At 43.6% G+C, this 14224-nt stretch overlaps 1 protein-coding gene across 1 annotated transcript in view; it reads left to right on the forward strand.

Moving 5' to 3' along the window:
* Positions 1 to 905: 905 nt before the first annotated feature.
* enah (ENAH actin regulator) overlaps positions 906 to 14224 on the forward strand; it is a 313726-nt gene continuing 300407 nt past the window's right edge. Inside the window, exon 1 of the mRNA XM_041806187.1 lies at positions 906 to 1062. Coding sequence (XP_041662121.1) covers positions 1058 to 1062 — 5 coding nt within the window. The 5' untranslated portion in view covers positions 906 to 1057. The remainder of the gene's footprint in view (positions 1063 to 14224) is intronic.

The raw sequence follows: 14224 nt of genomic DNA on the forward strand, positions 1-14224 counted from the left end.
CTCCTTGTGACGCATGTGACTTTAAAGGCTGTGCCTTAGTCAGATGCGCAGCTTAAATGCCCAAACTTCCAGATGTGATGAGAAAGGCAGCCTGTTGCAGCCTGCCTGCACGGCAGGGCGGCAACACCAGCCCAGCGCCGCATACGCCGACGAAATGAGCGTCAAATTATGTGATTAGTGCACACACGGTAGTTTTACACTTTGCTTACGAGTGATTCTGAGTCACACAGCGAAGCACGGAATGCTTTGGATCATGCATCTGTGGTACACACATTTGTTTTGTTTTGTATGCTTTTCTTTTTGTCTTTTAACCATATCCATCCATCCATCTATCCATCTATCCATCCATCATCCAACCATCCATCCATCCATCCATCTATCATCCATCATCAAACCATCATCAAACCATCCATTCATCCAAAAAAGAAAAAAATGAATTAAGTTCTTCAACATATGCAAAAATATCCTCAAAAATTTCTACGAAAATTCCTGTACATCGAGAGATATTCCACGTAAATTACTTAAACTTTGATGGAAATTCTTGACAAATATTTCTAAAACTGGACCAGAAGAACTGAAGAATTCCTCTCTATCTTTTAGGAGAGTAAAAATATAAAAAGTCCTCATATGTGCACGCAGGATCTTTGGAGGCTGTGCCGTTAGTCGGACTGCGCAGCTTCAAAGCCCAAACTTCCAGAGTGTCCGTGAACGCAGCACGTGTTGCAGCCCTGTCCTCGCGGCGGCAGAGCGGCAGAGCGGTACCGGAGCGGCACAGCGCCGCATCACGCCGACGAAGAGCGTCAAAGCTGACACGGTTTACACTTTAAGGCACTGATGTTTCCTTACAGCGAAGCCGGAATGCTGGATTGCTGAATGCTGGCTGGTCCCCTTTAAAGCCCTTTAGTCGTTTTAACCGGATAGCCTCCTGACTGTGGAGCCTCATTCATCCGGACGCCTGTAGCTTTGGAGAGAGCGGGGAACTTTTGGACAGAACTGCGACTCTACCGTCGATACCCAGAGGAGTTGGTGAGATATTTGGCTCGACAACACTTTCGCCATGAGGTAAGAACCTAAATGTGTCTGTGAGATGAAGAAATGATGAAGAGGAGGGTGTTTCTGTGGACTGTTCATGAAAACTCTTACATCTAGTTAGAACATAGAACATGTCTGTTAACACTGATGTTCTTATCAGCTAGTTACTAGAACATGTCTGTTCACTGATGTCTTATCAGTCATGAACTTAGAACATGTCTGTTGCTGATGTTCTTATCAGTCTAGTTTATATAGAACATGTCTGTTCACTGATGTTCTTATCAGTCAGTTTAGGAGAATATGTCTGTCTCTCACTGCTGTCTTATCAGTTGCATTTATATGGAGAACATGTCTGTTAACATGATGTTCTTATCAGTCTGGAACATGAAACATGTCTGCAGACACTGGGATTATTCTTATCAGTCTGCTAGGAACACCTTTAGATGTCTGTTAACACTGGGATGTTCTATCAGTCTAGTTAGAACATGAATATGCTGTTAACACTGATGTTCTTATCAGTCTAGGAACATTAACATGTCTGTTAACACTGATGTTCTTATCAGTCTAGTTTATAGGAGAATATGTCTGTTAACACTGATGTTCTTATCAGTCTAGTTTATATGGAGAACATGTCTGCTCACTGATGTTCTTATCAGTCTAGTTAGAACATAGAACATGTCTGTTAACACTGATGTTCTTATCAGTCTAGTTAGAACATAGAACATGTCTGTTAACACTGATGTTCTTATCAGTCTAGTTTATATGGAGAACATGTCTGTTAACACTGATGTTCTTATCAGTCTAGTTAGAACATAGAACATGTCTGTTAACACTGATGTTCTTATCAGTCTAGTTAGAACATAGAACATGTCTGTTAACACTGATGTTCTTATCAGTCTAGTTAGAACATAGAACATGTCTGTTAACACTGATGTTCTTATCAGTCTAGTTTATATGGAGAACATGTCTGTTAACACTGATGTTCTTATCAGTCTAGTTTATATGGAGAACATGTCTGTTAACACTGATGTTCTTATCAGTCTAGTTTTAATCTAGAACATGTCTGTTAACACTGATGTTCTTATCAGTCTAGTTTATATGGAGAACATGTCTGTTAACACTGATGTTCTTATCAGTCTAGTTAGAACATAGAACATGTCTGTTAACACTGATGTTCTTATCAGTCTAGTTTATATGGAGAACATGTCTGTTAACACTGATGTTCTTATCAGTCTAGTTAGAACATAGAACATGTCTGTTAACACTGATGTTCTTATCAGTCTAGTTAGAACATAGAACATGTCTGTTAACACTGATGTTCTTATCAGTCTAGTTAGAACATAGAACATGTCTGTTAACACTGATGTTCTTATCAGTCTAGTTTATATGGAGAACATGTCTGTTAACACTGATGTTCTTATCAGTCTAGTTTATATGGAGAACATGTCTGTTAACACTGATGTTCTTATCAGTCTAGTTAGAACATAGAACATGTCTGTTAACACTGATGTTCTTATCAGTCTAGTTAGAACATAGAACATGTCTGTTAACACTGATGTTCTTATCAGTCTAGTTAGAACATAGAACATGTCTGTTAACACTGATGTTCTTATCAGTCTAGTTAGAACATAGAACATGTCTGTTAACACTGATGTTCTTATCAGTCTAGTTTATATGGAGAACATGTCTGTTAACACTGATGTTCTTATCAGTCTAGTTTATATGGAGAACATGTCTGTTAACACTGATGTTCTTATCAGTCTAGTTTATATGGAGAACATGTCTGTTAACACTGATGTTCTTATCAGTCTAGTTTATATGGAGAACATGTCTGTTAACACTGATGTTCTTATCAGTCTAGTTTATATGGAGAACATGTCTGTTAACACTGATGTTCTTATCAGTCTAGTTTATATGGAGAACATGTCTGTTAACACTGATGTTCTTATCAGTCTAGTTAGAACATAGAACATGTCTGTTAACACTGATGTTCTTATCAGTCTAGTTTATATGGAGAACATGTCTGTTAACACTGATGTTCTTATCAGTCTAGTTAGAACATAGAACATGTCTGTTAACACTGATGTTCTTATCAGTCTAGTTAGAACATAGAACATGTCTGTTAACACTGATGTTCTTATCAGTCTAGTTAGAACATAGAACATGTCTGTTAACACTGATGTTCTTATCAGTCTAGTTTATATGGAGAACATGTCTGTTAACACTGATGTTCTTATCAGTCTAGTTTATATGGAGAACATGTCTGTTAACACTGATGTTCTTATCAGTCTAGTTTATATGGAGAACATGTCTGTTAACACTGATGTTCTTATCAGTCTAGTTTATATGGAGAACATGTCTGTTAACACTGATGTTCTTATCAGTCTAGTTTATATGGAGAACATGTCTGTTAACACTGATGTTCTTATCAGTCTAGTTTATATGGAGAACATGTCTGTTAACACTGATGTTCTTATCAGTCTAGTTTATATGGAGAACATGTCTGTTAACACTGATGTTCTTATCAGTCTAGTTTATATGGAGAACATGTCTGTTAACACTGATGTTCTTATCAGTCTAGTTTATATGGAGAACATGTCTGTTAACACTGATGTTCTTATCAGTCTAGTTAGAACATAGAACATGTCTGTTAACACTGATGTTCTTATCAGTCTAGTTAGAACATAGAACATGTCTGTTAACACTGATGTTCTTATCAGTCTAGTTTATATGGAGAACATGTCTGTTAACACTGATGTTCTTATCAGTCTAGTTTATATGGAGAACATGTCTGTTAACACTGATGTTCTTATCAGTCTAGTTTATATGGAGAACATGTCTGTTAACACTGATGTTCTTATCAGTCTAGTTTATATGGAGAACATGTCTGTTAACACTGATGTTCTTATCAGTCTAGTTTATATGGAGAACATGTCTGTTAACACTGATGTTCTTATCAGTCTAGTTTATATGGAGAACATGTCTGTTAACACTGATGTTCTTATCAGTCTAGTTTATATGGAGAACATGTCTGTTAACACTGATGTTCTTATCAGTCTAGTTAGAACATAGAACATGTCTGTTAACACTGATGTTCTTATCAGTCTAGTTAGAACATAGAACATGTCTGTTAACACTGATGTTCTTATCAGTCTAGTTTATATGGAGAACATGTCTGTTAACACTGATGTTCTTATCAGTCTAGTTTATATGGAGAACATGTCTGTTGTTTGACTCTTCCTCTGAGCCCATGAAGCCTCGGCGCCGGTCTGTGGGGGGGTGACCTCACTAGCAGCGGCGTCATGGTCGTTGTTGACCACCTGTTCTCCAGCAGCCATAAGAAAACAACAATCATGTATTTTTATGTTTACAGTCAACTTTACTGTATGCTGGCGTCATTTTACAATCCCTGACACGTAGACGTCTTTGAGGAAACGCTCTTCTCTGTGGAGTTTCTGGGCCAGTTCCTCGTCTCCATCTCTCATTATGTGATGACAGAAAATTAGGACTTTATTTTCTCTGCAGCACACGCTCAGTTCTTCTCTAATAACCACATCAGTTTTTAGAACAGTGACTAGCAGCATTAACTCTAGGTCACTTTAAAACAATCAGCTGATAATGCCACCATGGTATGAATGAATAAGGATGGCTTCTGTGCTTCCTTTATCAGACTACACTGCCACATGTAGGACGTCCCAGAACACTACAGCGCTAACTAACCCAGCTATGGTATCTCCTGAGCAGATGTTGGTGTCAGACTCAGACAGAGGAAGCCGTCCCAGCATTAAATATTTCTCAGATCTGATAGAACAAACCAACTAGTTTGCCTAAAGCTGGTGGAATAATCCTTTAAAGCTGCTTTTGTTTTAGTTCCTCTCATGAATCTGTCCTTAAAACGGCCCGGGGTTGCTGATGAAGCACAGAGTGGCGGTGAAATGTGATCCTGGCCGACATGGCGAACACAGCGCAGCAGTTTTTTTGTCAGATATCTCCTTTTTGTGTCGCTCTGTTCCTCTCTGTTTCACGCAGAGACGGTTCAAAGGTCAGAGCAGCTTCTGTGGAAGTGTGTGACCTTGTTTTTGTCACTGCAATGATCTAACTGTGGACCAGGTCTGCCCCCTTTAAGACCCTGATCTGTGTGCTAGAGTGAGCTGTGCTGTGGACCAGGTCTGCCCCCTTTAAGACCCTGATCTGTGTGCTAGAGTGAGCTGTGCTGTGGACCAGGTCTGCCCCCTTTAAGACCCTGATCTGTGTGCTAGAGTGAGCTGTGCTGTGGACCAGGTCTGCCCCCTTTAAGACCCTGATCTGTGTGTTAGAGTGAGCTGTGCTGTGAACCAGGTCTGCCCCCTTTAAGACCCTGATCTGTGTGTTAGAGTGAGCTGTGCTGTGGACCAGGTCTGCCCCCTTTAAGACCCTGATCTGTTGCTAGAGTGAGCCGTGCTGTGGACCAGGTCTGCCCCCTTTAAGACCCTGATCTGTGTGCTAGAGTGAGCTGTGCTGTGGACCAGGTCTGCCCCCTTTAAGACCCTGATCTGTGTGTTAGAGTGAGCTGTGCTGTGGACCAGGTCTGCCCCCTTTAAGACCCTGATCTGTGTGTTAGAGTGAGCTGTGCTGTGGACCAGGTCTGCCCCCTTTAAGACCCTGATCTGTGTGTTAGAGTGAGCTGTGCTGTGGACCAGGTCTGCCCCCTTTAAGACCCTGATCTGTTGCTAGAGTGAGCCGTGCTGTGGACCAGGTCTGCCCCCTTTAAGACCCTGATCTGTGTGTTAGAGTGAGCTGTGCTGTGGACCAGGTCTGCCCCCTTTAAGACCCTGATCTGTGTGTTAGAGTGAGCTGTGCTGTGGACCAGGTCTGCCCCCTTTAAGACCCTGATCTGTGTGTTAGAGTGAGCCGTGCTGTGGACCAGGTCTGCCCCCTTTAAGACCCTGATCTGTGTGCTAGAGTGAGCTGTGCTGTGGACCGGGTCTGCCCCCTTTAAGAAAGCCCCTAATTGAATCCAGCTGCTGGACTCTGTAGGCCAGGCTGTGGTTCACAATCGCTGAGGTTGTTTTAAGGAGCTGCCTGTTGTGTCCGTGGGTCCCAGAATGGAAACACACATCATCTTCATGATTTTCCCCCCTCCCTCGCTCTAACTCTTATGGGGCTATTTTTAACTCCTCAGAGGTTCTCTCTTCTTCCTGGCTGATCCTGCTTTCTGGGTGAAATGCTGCAGAATCACTGATGACACTGAAGTCTCCTTTTCCCTCAGAAGTATGCGTGAAGCTTTTAAACTCCAGCTGTTTCTCCTGCTGTTCTTTTAAAGGGAAGTAATGAGTTTAGAGGGGATGGGTCTAACGCCTGGCACCACTGCAGGATCTGCAGAATCTTAGCTGATGCTAAAATTTGAGTTCAGAGGAAGTTTAAGGTGGTGGAGCTTAACTTGAACTTTCTGAGGGAACATTCCTGAATATGGTCTGAATTATGGGACACTACAAACATGCTAATGTTAGCTATGCTAAGATGGATGGAGCAGAAGCCTGATAATATCAACACAATATAAAAACGTCTGCTGATGTCGGCTTTCGCACATTTTTGCGTTTTGTCAGGATTGTCTTTGACTTTGTAAACCTGCTATCTAAGTAGGAGAGTTAATCAGAGTGACGGGCCAGCAGTACTTCAGGAAAGGCTTTGTGACTCTAAAACAGTTGGCTGTACTGTATCGGCTAAGTTTGGAAATATGGACGTACTGGTTACTGGCAAAAATCTACTGCTGTGCAATGAAAGCAAGCATGCTGCTGTTGTTACTAACCAAGGTTATGTACGCTTACAGACATAAACACAACTGTACCTGCTTTAGGGTTGAGGTCGCTTGCCTTTCGGTCGGAGCAAACCCGCGGCGCGCACGCTGTATATGGAAATTCGGGGTTAAACCAACAGATTAGAGCTGAAACGATTCCTCCAATTATCCGGGTATTTTGATTCAAAAAATTCCTCGAGGCTTCGCTTGAATCAGTCATATATCCATATACGCCCACACTGTATCACGCCGTGTGTTGCGTGGCGTGCTGTGTTTCGCATGGATGGCTGGTCATGTGGCACAATGCCCATGTTTTCACTGTTACTATAATGTAACATTTATGATACGAGGCGTGAAAATCATGAAGAAGAAGTGGATGCAGTGATGTTTCCAGGCACTCGTCCTGCGTTCACATCCAGTGGCTGCAGCTCCATGGCAGATAAGGCGCCACGCCTGCACCGGTAAACCTACGGAGATCTCTGAGTTTACACGCTGCCTGCATGACTCGCTGGAGTGAGACAGCGCTCAGTTTGTGTCTGCAGACTTCAGGGAATTCATAAACTTCTCTGATTGACCCGACAGTTTTACAGAAGACAGTCAGGCTTCACGATTCAAGTCCTGTTTTGGTGCTTTCCCTCTCTCTCTCTCTCTCTCTCTCTCTCTCGCGTGCTGACGTTATACATTTAATTATAAATTATTTAAATTCAGCGCACTGACATCTTGATTCCAGTGGATTTTTCAAAAAGTTTCAGCATCACAAATAGTTTGATGAGACTTACATTGATAATGAATCGACACCAGTTAAACAGAAACACTATTGCCACAGACAGACTGAGACAAAATAGGTCAAAGTTCATCATCATCCAGTCAGGATTCAACAGGTCACAGAGGCAGCTTTATCCCTTTAAATGTGTTCTCCGTGTCAGTGGATGGTCTTAAAGGTCAGATTATTATGGTGGAAGAATCACAAACAAAAAAAGCCCAAAAATTAAAAGTGATCACCCTTTAAAAAATGGACCATATTCCTGTAATCTAAAGGTTGACCTTTCAGCCATCATCAGACCTCTGTGTGAATGATGGAGCTTTATTCTGGCTATAATGTGAAATATTACATTCATTCATAAAGCAGAGGATGTTAAAATGGTTAAGTGTCCCTTTACTTTAATGACAAACTGGAAAATAAAAACAAACTACAGTAGAAGAAATAAAGAGTTGGCACCAAACATTTCCTGGGAGAGGATCCCTAAAACCCCAAATATGGCATAATCTAATGTCATTATTTAACTTCCTGTCCTTCTGACTTTAAGAAATGTAAACTGTCTTCAGAACTTCATGTTCACTTTGTTAAATATGTTTTCTTTAGAAAACCTGTTAATACCAGTTTTTAATATAGAAGTAGTTCATTTAAGGGACCAGCTTCTTTTCTCATTTGTCTAGTACTGCTTCTCTAGAAAAAGCCAAAGTGACTGATTAAAAAAATGCAATATTCCTTATTAGAGCACCTGATTAACCGACAGATCACTCGATTAATTGCCAGACGGCTCGATGCAGAGCTCGATTAATCGCCGGAGGAATCGATAGAGAACTCGACTACAAAAGGAATCTATTGCTGCAGCTCTACACTAGATAATCCGCATTCTGCTGACTTTGGGGGGGGACGGGGATCAGGTGTGGTTCTCCTAGAGTGTGTACCTGCTGAACAGGTGTGTGTGAGTGGCAGCTCCAGGTGCTCAGAGCTAGCTCATGCAGGACACCTGCAGCTGTGTATCAGTGCCATAAGGTTTGGACCACACTGACAACCAGAGTTCTGGTCTACTGGGCTTCTCTCCAACTCTAGTCCACAGAGTTCTGAAGAACCGTGGAAGAATGCACCCACCATGGGCTCCACCATCTCTGAGTGGAGAACAGGAGCTCCACAGAATATTCAACTTAGGACGTCATAAACCAGATAAACAGGAGCCCACCTGAAGGCAGCATCTGGCGTCTCTCATTCTTAGAAGTTCATACAGTCTGCTGCTCTTGTATTTCCTCTTCATCTCGATTAAATTCATCCTGTAGAGACATTAAAACCTCTGCATGTCTGCAGCAGGGATGAAGAAACGTTTCTGCCTTTCCCTTCTGAAATAGTTTCCATTTTCTGGCTGTTTTTCTCCTGAAAATGTGAAAAAAATGTTGAGAACAGCTCTGCAGAGCCCTGGATGATGTTTCAGCCTGTCTCACTGAATCAGAAATGTGAAGGGACTCACTCTGCTCTCAGATCAATCCAAGAAAAGCAGAAGCTCCTGCTGTAAGAGCGGCTGGAGTGTGTAGTCTTCAGTAGTTTCTAGTCTAATTTCTGCCACAATGACTCATTGGTTTTCTGAGCTTCTTCCCCTCTCTGCAGATCAAATGTAGCTGAGACTCTGACACAGGAACGGTGAAATGGTGTAATAAACAGCTGAATCAGCACTACAGCTGGGTCAGGACTCGGTGCTACAGAGACTCCCTCAGCTTGGACTCCTTCAGCTTAGACTCCTTCAGCTTAGTCTCCTTCAGCTTAGACTCCTTCAGCTTAGACTCCTTCAGCTTAGTCTCCTTCAGCTTAGACTCCTTCAGCTTAGACTCCTTCAGCTTAGACTCCATCAGCTTAGACTCCTTCAGCTTAGACTCCATCAGCTTAGACTCCTTCAGCTTAGACTCCATCAGCTTAGACTCTTTCAGCTTAGACTCCTTCAGCTTAGACTCCATCAGCTTAGACTCCTTCAGCTTAGTCTCCTTCAGCTTAGTCTCCATCAGCTTAGACTCCTTCAGCTTAGACTCCATCAGTTTAGACTCCTTCAGCTTAGACTCCTTCAGCTTAGACTCCATCAGCTTAGACTCCTTCAGCTTAGACTCCTTCAGCTTAGTCTCCTTCAGCTTAGACTCCATCAGCTTAGACTCCTTCAGCTTAGACTCCTTCAGTTTAGACTCCTTCAGCTTAGACTCCATCAGCTTAGACTCCTTCATCTTAGACTCCTTCAGCTTAGACTCCTTCATCTTAGACTCCATCAACAGAGACTCCTTCAGCTTAGACTCCTTCATCTTAGACTCCATCAACAGAGACTCCTTCAGCTTAGACTCCTTCATCTTAGACTCCATCAACAGAGACTCCTTCAGCTTAGACTCCATCAGTTTAGACTCCTTCAGCTTAGACTCCTTCAGCTTAGTCTCCTTCAGCTTAGACTCCATCAGCTTAGACTCCTTCATCTTAGACTCCATCAACAGAGACTCCTTCAGCTTAGACTCCATCAGCTTAGACTCCTTCAGCTTAGACTCCATCAGTTTAGACTCCTTCAACTTAGACTCCATCAGCTTAGACTCCTTCAGCTTTGACTACTTCAGCTTAGACTCCTTCATCTTAGACTCCATCAACAGAGACTCCTTCAGCTTAGACTCCATCAGTTTAGACTCCTTCAGCTTAGACTCCATCAGCTTAGACTCCTTCATCTTAGACTCCTTCAGCTTAGACTCCTTCATCTTAGACTCCATCAACAGAGACTCCTTCAGCTTAGACTCCTTCAGCTTAGACTCCTTCAGCGGAGACTCCTTCAGCGGAGACTCCTTCAGCTCAGACTCCTTCAGCTTAGACTCCTTCAGCTTTGACTACTTCAGCTTCGACTCCTTCAGCTTAGACTCCTTCAGCTGAGACTCCTTCAGCTTAGACTCCTTCAGCGGGGACTCCTTCAGCTTAGACTCCTTCAGCTTAGACTCATTCAGCTTCGACTCCTTCAGCTTCGACTCCTTCAGCTTCGACTCCTTCAGCTTAGACTCCTTCAGCGGGGACTTCATTTAGCTAAGACTCCTTCAGCGGAGACTCCTTCAGTTTAGACTCCTTCAGTTTAGACTCCTTCAGCTTAGACTCCTTCAGCTTAGACTCCATCAGCTTAGACTCCTTCAGCTTAGACTCCATCAGCTTAGACTCTTTCAGCTTAGACTCCTTCAGCTTAGACTCCATCAGCTTAGACTCCTTCAGCTTAGTCTCCTTCAGCTTAGTCTCCATCAGTTTAGACTCCTTCAGCTTAGACTCCTTCAGCTTAGACTCCATCAGCTTAGACTCCTTCAGCTTAGACTCCTTCAGCTTAGTCTCCTTCAGCTTAGACTCCATCAGCTTAGACTCCTTCAGCTTAGACTCCTTCAGTTTAGACTCCTTCAGCTTAGACTCCATCAGCTTAGACTCCTTCATCTTAGACTCCTTCAGCTTAGACTCCTTCATCTTAGACTCCATCAACAGAGACTCCTTCAGCTTAGACTCCTTCATCTTAGACTCCATCAACAGAGACTCCTTCATCTTAGACTCCATCAACAGAGACTCCTTCAGCTTAGACTCCTTCAGCTTAGACTCCTTCAGCTTAGACTCCATCAGTTTAGACTCCTTCAACTTAGACTCCATCAGCTTAGACTCCTTCATCTTAGACTCCATCAGCTTAGACTCCTTCATCTTAGACTCCATCAACAGAGACTCCTTCAGCTTAGACTCCATCAGTTTAGACTCCTTCAGCTTAGACTCCATCAGCTTAGACTCCTTCATCTTAGACTCCTTCAGCTTAGACTCCTTCATCTTAGACTCCATCAACAGAGACTCCTTCAGCTTAGACTCCTTCAGCGGAGACTCCTTCAGCGGAGACTCCTTCAGCTCAGACTCCTTCAGCTGAGACTCCTTCAGCTTAGACTCCTTCAGCGGGGACTCCTTCAGCTTAGACTCCTTCAGCTTAGACTCATTCAGCTTCGACTCCTTCAGCTTCGACTCCTTCAGCTAAAACTCCTTCAGCTTAGACTCCTTCAGCGGGGACTTCATTTAGCTAAGACTCCTTCAGCGGAGACTCCTTCAGTTTAGACTCCTTCAGTTTAGACTCCTTCAGCTTAGACTCCTTCAGCGGAGACTCCTTCAGCTTAGACTCCTTCAGCTTAGACTCCTTCATCTTAGACTCCTTCAGCTTAGACTCCAGTCTAGACTCCTTCAGCTTAGACTCCTTCAGCGGAGACTCCTTCAGCGGGGACTCCATTTAGCTAAGACTCCTTCAGCTTAGACTCCTTCAGCTTAGACTCCTTCAGCTTAGACTCCTTCAGCTTAGACTCCTTCAGTTTAGACTCCTTCAGCTTAGACTCCTTCAGCTTAGACTCCTTCAGCGGAGACTCCTTCAGCGGAGACTCCTTCAGCTTAGACTCCTTCAGCGGAGATCTCCTTCAGCTTAGACTCCTTCATCTTAGACTCCTTCAGCTTAGACTCCTTCAGCTTAGACTCCTTCAGTTTAGACTCCTTCAGTTTAGACTCCTTCAGCTTAGACTCCTTCAGCTTAGACTCCTTCAGCTTAGACTCCCTTAGCTTAGACTCCTTCAGCTTAGTTTCCTTCAGCTTAGACTCCTTCAGCTTAGTCTCCTTCAGCTTAGACTCCTTCAGCTTAGACTCCTTCAGCTTAGACTCCCTTAGCTTAGACTCCTTCAGCTTAGACTCCTTCAGCTTAGACTCCCTTAGCTTAGACTCCTTCAGCTTAGTCTCCTTCAGCTAAAACTCCTTCAGCTTAGACTCCTTCAGCTTAGACTCCCTTAGCTTAGACTCCTTCAGCTTAGTCTCCTTCAGCTTAGACTCCCTTAGCTTAGACTCCTTCAGCTTAGTCTCCTTCAGCTTAGACTCCTTCAGCTTAGACTCCTTCATCTTAGACTCCTTCAGCTTAGACTCCTTCAGCTTAGTCTCCTTCAGCTTAGACTCCTTCAGCTTAGACTCCTTCAGCTTAGACTCCTTCAGCGGAGACTCCTTCAGCGGAGACTCCTTCAGCTTAGACTCCTTCAGCGGAGACTCCTTCAGCTTAGACTCCATCAGCTTAGACTCCTTCAGCGGAGACTCCTTCAGCGGAGACTCCTTCAGCTTAGACTCCTTCAGTTTAGACTCCTTCAGCTTAGACTCCTTCAGCGGAGACTCCTTCAGCGGAGACTCCTTCAGCTTAGACTCCTTCATCTTAGACTCCTTCAGCTTAGACTCCTTCAGTTTAGACTCCTTCAGTTTAGACTCCTTCAGCTTAGAGTCCTTCAGCTTAGACTCCTTCAGCGGAGACTCCTTCAGCTTAGACTCCTTCAGCGGAGACTCCTTCAGCTTAGACTCCTTCATCTTAGACTCCTTCAGCTTAGACTCCTTCAGCTTAGACTCCTTCAGTTTAGACTCCTTCAGCTTAGACTCCTTCAGTTTAGACTCCTTCAGCTTAGACTCCTTCAGCGGAGACTCCTTCAGCTTAGTCTCTTTCAGTTTAGACTCCTTCAGCTTAGACTCCTTCAGCTTAGACTTCCTTAGCTTGGACTCCTTCAGCTTAGACTCCTTCAGCTTAGACTTCCTTGGTTAAGTCTCCTTCAGCTTAGACTTCCTTAGCTTAGACTCCTTCAGCTTAGACTCCTTCAGCTTAGACTTCTTCAGCTTAGACTCCTTCAGCTTAGACTTCTTCAGCTTAGACTCCTTTAGCTTAGACTCCTTCAGTTTAGACTCCTTCAGCTTAGACTCCTTCAGCTTAGACTCCTTCAGCTTAGACTCCTTCAGCTTAGACTCCTTCAGCGGAGACTCCTTCAGCGGAGACTCCTTCAGCGGAGACTCCTTCAGCGGAGACTCCTTCAGCTTAGACTCCTTCAGCGGAGACTCCCTTAGCTTAGACTCCTTCATCTTAGACTCCTTCAGCTTAGACTCCTTCAGCTTAGACTCCTTCAGCTTAGACTCCTTCAGCTTAGACTCCTTCAGTTTAGACTCCTTCAGCTTAGACTCCTTCAGTTTAGACTCCTTCAGCTTAGACTCCTTCAGCTTAGACTCCCTTAGCTTAGACTCCTTCAGCTTAGTCTCCTTCAGCTTAGACTCCTTCAGTTTAGACTCCTTCAGCTTAGACTCCTTCAGCGGAGACTCCTTCAGCTTAGTCTCTTTCAGCTTAGACTCCTTCAGCTTAGACTCCTTCAGCTTAGACTTCCTTAGTTAAGTCTCCTTCAGCTTAGACTCCTTCAGCTTAGACTCCCTTAGCTTAGACTCCTTCAGCTTAGTCTCCTTCAGCTTAGACTCCTTCAGTTTAGACTCCTTCAGCTTAGACTCCTTCAGCGGAGACTCCTTCAGCTTAGTCTCTTTCAGCTTAGACTCCTTCAGTTTAGACTCCTTCAGCTTAGACTCCTTCAGCTTAGACTCCCTTAGCTTAGACTCCTTCAGCTTAGTCTCCTTCAGCTTAGACTCCTTCAGTTTAGACTCCTTCAGCTTAGACTCCTTCAGCTGAGACTCCTTCAGCTTAGTCTCTTTCAGCTTAGACTCCTTCAGTTTAGACTCCTTCAGCTTAGACTCCTTCAGTTTAGACTCCTTCAGCTTAGACTCCTTCAGCTTAGACTCCCTTAGCTTAGACTCCTTCAGCTTAGTCTCCTTCAGCTTAGACTCCTTCAGTTTAG

Source organism: Cheilinus undulatus, linkage group 14, assembly GCF_018320785.1.
Source record: "Cheilinus undulatus linkage group 14, ASM1832078v1, whole genome shotgun sequence".
Lineage (NCBI taxonomy): Eukaryota > Metazoa > Chordata > Actinopteri > Labriformes > Labridae > Cheilinus > Cheilinus undulatus.